Below are 10,465 nucleotides of genomic sequence, written 5' to 3'. Positions count from 1 at the left end.
GTTTTCATGGTGAATTCATGGCTGACCAAATGGGTATGGAGAGAGAATGAAGTTGGATTGATTTGATTCTAAGTTATGTTAGTGTTTTTAGTTAGTTTAGCATATTTAGAAACAAAATAACAAGAAAAAAATTCATTTTCTCCCATTACCCATAAGGGGCTGAATTTTCTAGGGAGAATATTGAGGCTGAAATTGATGATATTTCATGATAATTTGGTGATATTTAATGATTGGTGAGGCTAGAAATTTAATAGGAAATTTTGGCATGAAAATCTGAATTTTTACCTAATGTATAGACATGTACGATTTATGATTCGGACTGATAAATTGAATCATATTCACAGTCATTGAGGTATTTTAAGTATAATTGGAGTGTAGAAAGTGAAAGAAATCGATTTGGAGTTAAATTGGAGGTTTTAGCTAATTACACCGAGAATAGTGCGAATTAGGTCGAATACCGTATTTAAACGGCTATTCGGACATTTTTACATTACATATCATGCATTAGTAGTCTAAATTAGTTTAATTTTGATTTAGTACCAATATAGTAAGTTTCTCGATTTTGTACTATGTCTAGGTGGTGAATCCTCCGATAAAGGTAAGAAAATTGTACTCGATGATCAGTAGTCATAGTACTCTAGAAATTCGATTCTCGAAATAATGAGTAACCTTACCATCATTTTAATTATCTAAAGTATGTTTTTATAAGATTTTGGTAAATTTTATGAAAATGAGTTCAAATGGTAAATTTTTATGTTTTGTAAACAAAATGTGTTTAAATAAAAAGATTTTATAAATTGTCTTGAAACGAAATAACGATTTTGAAAATAGAGTAATTGGAGACCACCGGTATGTTGTAAATCTATGATTGGAAATTGATGGCTTATGTCATATTGTTATTGTGTTGGCATGACTGGCTGGGTTGTGTTTTATGAATTGTATGAATTGTTTTATTTTACCCTTGCAGGCTGGGAAGTAAAATATTAGCCCTGTCATGCTGTCAAAATTTTATTGTATTGTGAGTTTAGCTTACTGCAGTAGGCGGATTCTGTGAACCAGCCTATTAAAGGGGCACGAAATCCAGATATATATATATATGTACCTCGGTCGGAGAGGCGCGTAGGATATCTCTTAAGGTATGGACATAGTTCACGTCACACCGAACCACCTCGTGATGATGAACTCCGCTAACGCCAAGGAATGGCTGTGTTTGTCAAACTAAAAATATGTTTACGTGTATTCGAACTTTTTAACAGCCTTGGCGGACTCGGTTAGATGCCTTGACCAAGGTATCCCCGAGAATGATTTTGGCAGGAACCAAGCTTTTAAGATACTCATAAGCCATGTTGAATATTTAAATGAAATGAATATTTATGTTATGAAATACATATTGAGATGAAATATTTTAATTGTCTCCTTTTACTCGACTTTAGATATTTCGGATGATGTTTGTTTACTCACTGAGATTATAAAATCTCACCACTATTCTTGTCACCCATTTCAGATTCATATTAGGTTGTAGATAGCTGAGTTCATTGAGAACTACCCTTGGATTTGCATTTCTTGAAACTGTAGGTTCACAGTCCTCTTTACTTTTGATTATTCGGAAGCCCACTGGTCATTGTAAATTAAATTAAATACTCTGATTTACTGTATTACAGTATGTATGAATTTACTTTACTTTTATGCTACAAAAATTATCTACATATAACTCTGAAAATATTGTTTAATAAGAAAATAAAATATTTTACTTAATATTTATTTTATTTTCTTATTATATCCAAATAATCATAATTTCGTTTTAAACGAATGTTTTAGACATCTAAATTTATTTTTGATTTTGAAATATGTGTTCTGCACTTATATACTACATTATTGGCTGATTTCGAAATTTTTAAAAAAATGACCAAAATACCCCAGTGAGACAAATATTAATATTTTATTTGTTTTAAGCTAGAAACAGCTTAAAATCTTTTAAAACACGATATTTGACAATGGTTGCTCACAAGGGAAATGAGATACTGATATTAAAGCCTTACAGGATTTTGGTTTGACATTTCGGGTAATGAGTGTCTACCGGGATACCGCGATGGTTGTCACGGATTTGAGGGAAGTATCGGGTCGTAACAGTTTAACATTTGTAATTTTCATTAACAAATAAAAACATCACAAATGGTTGTACATGTGATACCAAACATGAAAATAAAAGATAGAAAATGCACCCGAGTAACAACGTACTCTTTTCCAGCTATCCAAACACTTATTTGTGACCACTGTACATCTTCCCAATTAAGATTCTCTTCCAACACCTCTACATGCTCAAGTTAAAACAAAATACAATAAGAAAACAATAATAGTAGAGAATAAAATACAATCTTATGAACAATCTAAATAGTGTAAATTTGTCAATTTATTCAAAAAAAGTAGTGGAGGAAGCAAAACTTGGAATAACATTGAACACTTAATCCAATGATGTATATGTGTTATGAAAATTGAAAGAAATCGTAAGTACAATTATAGTAATTTTTTATAGAACATTGGGAAAATAATAAGAGAAAAAAAGTACAATTATAAATAATCTGAATTGAAAAGAATAGTTAAGTTTCATAGCAAGATATTTATACATAACCACAATCACTCATTGCTAATCAATCACATGTAATAACAGTTACACAATCTATTGTTTATAGTTCTCAAAATGGCATACCTTCGACTTGATAAATTGTCAAAATCAAAAACTTTTTACTTTAATCCAATGATGTATACGTGTTACGAAAATTGAAAGAAATCAGAAATCCTAAGTACAATTATAGTAGTTTCATACAAAACACTAGGAAAATAATAAGAGAAAAAAGTACAATTATAAATAAGTTGAATTGAAAAGAGTAGTTGAGTTTCATAGTAAGATATTTATACACAACCACAATCACTCATTGCTAATCAATCATATGCAACAACACCTACACAATTTATTGTTTATATTTCTCAAAATGTCATACCTTCAACTTGATAAATTGCGCAAATCAAAAACTTTTTACTCTAAGATACATGTAAAAAGTCAAATTGAAATTTGAAATCAACAACCCTTGCTTCAACTAATATCAAGCAAATCAATAGGAGAAGCAAGAAACCCATGCGACAAAACTGAAAATAAAAACACCGGAAGAATCTCAGGCCAAAACCCTATCAGACAAATAAAGAATAAAAACCCCAAAAGCACCCTGCCTTGGCAAGAAAAATCCCAAATGCAAGAAAATCCAAGTAGCACATGCAAGAAGCCAATACATGCAAAACTGATATGTAATGTAAATCAACTGAAAAAGCAACAAGCCAAAGTGGTAAATTTCATGTTATATCAAGCAAATCAATAGGAAAAGCAAGAAACCCATGTGCTTTTTACTCTAAGATACATGCAAAGAGTCGGGTTGAAATCTAAAATAAAAACCCTTGTTTTGGTTGATATCAAGCATATCAACAAGAGAAGCAAGAAACCCAAGCGACAAAACCCAAAACAAAAACATTAGAAGAATCTCAAGCTAAAACGCCAACAAATAAATTAAGAATAAAAACCCAAAAGCACCCTACCCTGACAAGCAAAATCCCAAATGCAAGAAAACCCAACCGGCATATGCAAAAAGCCAATACATAAAAAACTGAATATATCATACAAATCAATCGGAGAAGCAACAAACCCCAGTGGCAAAACCCAAAACCAAAACAGTTGAAAAACCTCAAACAGAAACCCAAAGTGACCCTTGTTTTTGGAAAGGAAAAACCGATCAAATGAAGGCTTTGATGGCCAAAAAACCGCATGATAACTGTCATGAAGGAAAAGATAAAAATACTAGAAAGAGATCAAATGAAAAATAAAGCCTTGACTTTGTCAAGAATGGCAAACGTGTCCCAAGGGTTCAATTGGCCATGCCACATGGCCAGCAATTAACCCCTCAATTGTCCTTGGGATAACTTTTAATATATGTAAATGCCCAACCTTATGACAAAACATGCATTCAATTGTTAGGCAATTAGAAAATTGAGACTTTTTTGTCAATAATTCTTATAGAACTTAATGTTAGATTTTTGGTTTAATGGTTAGGAATTAGTAGTAGTAAGAGCAACATCAACCTGTGGAGATTTATCCAAGTCAAGACGTGTCTCCTCAAAAATAATTTCTTGAATAGCAATATCTAATGTCAGAAGTGGACTACCATGCAGCAATGAAACTCTAACAGCTTCATTTTCTAGACCAAAAGCCATGAGAACCTTAAGAAAGATAAAGGTGATCCTCATTAATTTTAGCCTACAGTAGTTGATTCTAAATAGGTTAAACTTAGGCCAAAACATCATCAATGATTTGCCGAATCCTATTTCAAATTGTGAATAGTCCACAATTGATAATAGTGAGCAAGTCCAAAAATTTTATGCCTAGTGATACGAAAATCCCAAATGAACATGAATATTTGGAAGAGAGGTGTTAGAAAACCAAGTAATGATTTAATGAGTTTTGCTAACCTAATCTTCAAGTACAAACTTGATAATAGGCTCATTGGCCCCATGTATAGGTTGAATAATGTTTCCGGTGACAATGTGCCAATATTTATGTCTAATTAGATAACTTATCATACCTTTGACCCATAAAATTAAATTTTTTTTCATCAGAACAATTACAATTGCTAAAAGCTTCAGATTTCTCCATCTTACCGTAAATATTAGCAAAAACAAAGGTTAAATTCAAAATTAAGAGGTCAAAATTAGCAAAAATAGTGACCTCATGAAAGTCTTGACATGGCAAGACACGTTGCAATAAGGTGATTTGGCTATTGGCGTGGCAATACACATGGCAAATAAATAGTATGTTAATGTGGTAGAAGATGTGACATGCTGAGAAATGGCAAATGATGTCAAGATAAGGCAACCAACATGCGGGCACGTGAGGCAAGAGCTTCCCAAGCATGTAGATGTGTGGTGGCACATGTGACATCTAATAGAGCTCCATCTAAGATTGTTTAATAGATCAAGAAAACAACAGGGCAATTAAAAGTGACAGTGTTGTGATTTGATGGTCGAAAAGTGATGTGGATTCAACAAAATTTGAAATAGTGTAAAATCCAGTACCATAGTTTTCAATGATGTTAGGTGACAAGGTTACACCAAATGGCTTCTCTTGTAATGGGTAATAATCGTATTATGCCTATGATATTGGCTAGTGGTGATTTTTGGGGAAGGCTAGGTACAATTTAAATAGTATAAGGACAAGGGTTTAGAAAAGAATTAAAAATAGACAACCTGCTTTGATATCATGTTGAATTTTTAGGGAAAACATCAAACCTAAAGTCAATTGACAACAGGTGGAGAGGCCCTTATACATTTGTATGCCTAAAATACCCTTAATTTAACAAATGCGAGATTTCTTTTATCACTACTCCAATACTCCTCTTTATGTGGCAAAATAACAAACTTATCATATAACATGAATCAACACAAGGAAGACTCATAAAGAGACCAACGACTGAGGGTAGCACCTACTTTAATACAATGTTAGCAAAAAAAAAATCTTGTATTCTAAATTGTGTAATTTACTAGAAGACTAATGAGGTGTATATATATACAAGGGATTCTCAATGATCTAGGAGAAAATCAAGCTAAGAGTATTGTAATCGTAATATAACACTATTATAATCATACCGTGATCTAATAATATTGTAATTCAACAAAATCACATTGATTTAGCTTATAATTTGTACAATATGTTTTAAATTATGTTAACAGCTTTGATACTTTTTTATCTAGGCATTTGTATTAAAAATTGTGATAAAATCTTCACTGTTCAATTAAATATTGATTAAATTTTGTGAATACATTTTATTTTAAATTAACTATTTGCATATTATTACTTTGCATTGAACTTTATCAATTTATCAAATTTAATATTTAAATTTATTTCTAATTTAATTGTTTTTAACAAAAGAAAATTACTTAGCTAAGTTCTATCCAACTTTGGGGAAAGACTTTGAAATGTGAAGCAAGTATTCTGTTTCTTGACATTTGATACAAGTGCGTCAGCAACATTATATATTACATTAGGCCAAGGCCCAGATGAGGTATGAATTCCAGGCCCTAAACGAGCTTGGTTTGAAACAATTGTATGCCAATTCACGCATGCAAAGGACAACTTACCATTATTTGTATTACACCAAGTTTCAACAATGAAATACTAGTATAAAAAAACATGAAGAAATTATTAGGTAAACCATTTTTTATTTGTTTATCACGTAAATTTATAAGCCTGACCAACAACTTAACATCACATCCATAAGCTTGGTCCATTTTTTTTTATTATTCATTATGATACATGTAGTAAAGTAATGATGATTCCATCTCAACTAGCAAGCGTCAAATACTATATTAGTATTAAAATTTGTCCCAATAAGATCTTAAGATAATGTAAATAATTGATTAAAGAGTCAATCCATTGCAATAAAAAGATAAAAACCCTATGTTAAAACTAAAAAAATATTTTTGAAAAAATTTTTTAATCTTTTCACCCATTTGAAAAGAAAACAACTTTTACCAATAAAATGTTTTATTATGGGTTAATAGAAAAAAATTACATCAACAAGCATAAAATATTTTATATCTTTTTCAAACGTAAACTATTTTTCAATCCCATAAAATAATAAAATATCTTAAATTTGAGAAAACCATTAGATAGTTTATGTCCGTTTCCTTGAACAAGTTATTTTAAGGTAAAATACTTTCACCTTTTAAGTTTTGATCAAAATTATATGAAGGTTCATTAATTTATAAAATAGACACTCTACTCTAAAGAAATATTTTTCATTGGATACGTAGATCCAATCGTTAATCAACTATTAATGTTTCCGTCAACTTGATGACGTGGTAAAGATAAAAAGATAATTTTAATTTTGATTAATTTTTAAAATTACTATTATATAATTTTATTAATTTTTTATTAATTAAAAAAAAAAAGCTCCCCTCCTTCATGCCCTTCCCTTTCTTGGGGAGCTCGGTGTTCCTTATTTTTTTTAAATTTTTTTAAAAAATATAATAAAAATTTTTAAATTAAAAAAGAAAGAAAAAGATATTTTAATCTTTTCATAATCTCTATTAACAGTGTTTGTATTTTTAGAAAGGAGTGTTCATTTTCAAAACTAATAGATCTACTTGAAATTTCGATTAAAATTTTGAAAATGGAGATATTTTACCCATTATTTTATCGTTACTAAGCCGAAGCTAAGCTAATCATCATCTTCTTAAACGTTGTAGCATCATTTATGGCATGAATTGTGCATTGGTGGTGCTTGATTTGACGTACACATTTATAGAAGGAAGTGGGCAGTGGTGGTTTAGACGTATGAAATTAAGAATTTCAAATGAACTACTCCTAGTTCCTATTCCTAAATCCTAATCCTTAAATCTACTTTTACGCGCAAACAAAACCAATCAATGCACGAATGTCACGCAAACCGCCAATCATTGCGTGACAGTCTCGAGCTCCACTTCACATTGAAAAAACAAGACTCAGTCATAGCGCACAAGAAAATGTAGTATATTGCATCGCCAATCCAAAGGAATCCCCATTTGTTAGGTATTCACAAAATCTCAAATCATACTGTTATTTGACACTATCTTTTATTTATTTGTTTAATTTTTTTGTCTTGGGGAGTTCCATTAGCACAGCAAAATTGGAATTTTTCAACTGTTCGTTTTCATGTAAAGATGTATACATGAAACAACTCTATCTCTACACTCCTATCGAGCCTGTATACCAACTCCAAAAAAATAAAAATAAAAAGGAAAATTTATCTGAATTACATTGTTCAGAAGAACAGAATTTAAAACATTTTTCTTGTCCATATATGGTTATACCACAGTGGTTATGCCGTTGTATCTTGGTCTTGTTCTCTCAGGCGAAAGCCCTTCTTCTATAGCCTTTCTCTTGTTATTGCTGGCTTGTTGCTGCTGTTGATGCTCTTCTTTTTCTTGTTGCTGTTGTTTTGGTGATTGGAAGGCTGATTTTTCTTCTTGCTTCTCTTGTTTTTGGTGTTGATCCTTGGATTTGGTTTTCATCAGATGAGGCCTAAGCTTATTCAAATCTGATAACCTGACAGGCTTCAAGAAAAATTCTTCTGCACCTTCTTCTAAACATCTGGCACAAAAAAAGTTATACCAACAAATAAGGTTTCACCTCATAAATCAAAATTCCCTGGCTACCCACTTATTTTTCCAATTAAAGCAATATCAAAGTACTAGTATTATTTGATTTTTATCAATTTTACCTGCTGATCCTTGAAGGCACATTCTCAGATGACATGATAACTACTGGTATGTCTCTTAGAGATGAAGATTCCTGAAAATTCAAAGATAAAATCCTGTAAACTTCTGAGATCTATTTCTCATGATGAAAACTACTAGTTTTGGACAACAAGGAAATCAAAGAAAGAAATGGTAAATCATGCAGTCATGTTGAACCTGATTTTGCCATGGTGGCAAGCAAGTGGGCAAAATATTCCAAAAGATTTTTCCATTGACATTCTCAAGCAAGTGGCAGCAATAGGACCCCATATTGGCAACTTTTTTTCATTACAATATAGTATAGTACTAATTTGGCAATTGCAAAATCTCAAATCTAGAAAGATTTTAAAACAAAAATCCCAAAATTTTCTGGCTTGAAAAAAAAATGGTCTGAACGGGTAAAAGACTCAAAGGACAGGAATAAGGGAATACAATGATGAAAGAGAAAAGAGACAAAGGATAGAAACAAAGCATACCTTGATTTTCTTGAGCAAATCATAGCCTGTCATGCCTGGCATACAATAATCTGTAATGACAAGGTTCACTTCAACTTCCTGTACACACCACAAAAAACAAGCAGAAAAACTTTAGAAATCAAGTAAAAAGAAAAAAAGGCATAAAAAGAGTGGGGTAATCTCAGATATTAAAATAGAAATTACCAAACCTGATGATTGTTGGGAGAAACGCAGGGTGTACTTGGGTTGGTTGTGTCATCTTCATGTAAACCCAGAAATTCTAAAGCTTTACTGCCAGAATCAACTGTGGTAACTGCCAATGAAATCCAAAAGGATATATAACCAATCAGAACAGATAAAAAAGCAGCACAAAAATCAAATAACGGTGGAATCCATGAAAGAAAATTTTCCCAAGTACCTTGATATGAAGAGGTTTTGAGTAGCCTTTCAATAAGTTTTCTGTCTATGATGCTGTCATCGACAGCCAGAACATGAAACTGTGACTCTGCTGCCATGCCCATTGTTCCAATTCAAGATCCAATCCCAAGAAGCAAAGATAGAATATGTATTGAGAAGCAATGGGATTGAGTTGAGAATCGTTGTTTGTGTGTTTTTCTGAGGCTTGGGTTGTTCTCTTTTTCTTCTGTTGTTCTATGGGTTCTATGGGAGGAGGTGAAGAAGAGAAAGAGTTTGCATTGAAATAAGACTGACCAAAATCCACACCCCACAAAGCAAGATCCGACCAGATTTCATCCCAAATCTTGCAAATTTTCCAAGTTGATTGATTTTGAATTACAGGGCAAGCAATGGGGGAAAAATAAAAGAGGATGACAAATAATAAAGGAATAAAATAATGAAATAAATCTAAATGGGGATTTTACGGAGAGATGGGGGAGGTGGTCATAGCTCGTAATTCATTTATATATATATATATATATATATATGTAATATTGTAATGTAAAGACCATGGAGGGGAGAGGGGAGAAAGAAGGGCAAGTGCCGAAAGAAAGGTTATGATGTTAAAAATATATACTAATAACAATAATAATAATAATACTAGTGGCAATATGCGAAAAGAAATATGAGAGAGAGAGAAAAGTTTTATGATGAAAGCAAAAGGGGGAGGGGCGAGAGGGATGGAAGGAGGGTGGGAGGGGTAAGTGGGGCCCATCAAAATCCTCCCAAGAGATACAGGTGATGTAAGCAGAGGTGCCTTTTTCCCCCAAATGTGAAATCATGTGGCGCTTACCATATCTTGGGCAGGTGGGGGAGTGGTGGCAAAGAGAGGCCAATTTCTTTTGATTCCCTTTTAAGATTTGCTTCCCATGCATGCCCCCCATCCCCATTATTCCCTCTCTCTTTTCTATTTATTAATAATATTCTTTGTCAAAATGGTGAACTTCGTGTAAACTCTCCAAACTCATCAATGTTTGTTATGGTCAGCCATCCATCTTCCATTCTTCCAACTCCATTCATTCATTCATGCATGCATCTAACCCCAACATACTTTAACTGAAATGATTGTTCATATTCCATTTTATTGACAAAATCTTTTGACATTTGGCTTCAATTCTTCTGTTCTTTTTAGAAGCTCTAGGAAGGAGAGAGAGAATAAAACATGAAAACCCAATTCTCAAGTTTTTGAATACTTAATTTCTAATCAACCCTTTGGATGAACTATTTATTCAACTTTT

General features: G+C 32.1%; 1 protein-coding gene across 1 annotated transcript; it reads right to left on the bottom strand.

The window, feature by feature from the left end:
• Positions 7,707-9,761, bottom strand: LOC18598779 (two-component response regulator ARR9). The gene is made up of 5 exons (XM_007028451.2): positions 9,190-9,761; positions 8,981-9,084; positions 8,793-8,870; positions 8,301-8,371; positions 7,707-8,170 (listed from the first exon to the last, which is right to left on the bottom strand). Exons 1-5 carry the CDS (start codon positions 9,290-9,292, stop codon positions 7,885-7,887), a joined length of 642 nt encoding a protein of 213 aa, XP_007028513.2. The 5' UTR covers positions 9,293-9,761; the 3' UTR covers positions 7,707-7,884.

The sequence above is a fragment of the Theobroma cacao genome, chromosome 5 (assembly GCF_000208745.1).
Source record: "Theobroma cacao cultivar B97-61/B2 chromosome 5, Criollo_cocoa_genome_V2, whole genome shotgun sequence".
Classification (NCBI taxonomy): domain Eukaryota; kingdom Viridiplantae; phylum Streptophyta; class Magnoliopsida; order Malvales; family Malvaceae; genus Theobroma; species Theobroma cacao.
The sequence above is the reverse complement of the archived record's forward strand: the minus strand, read 5'-3'. Positions and strand labels throughout refer to the sequence as shown.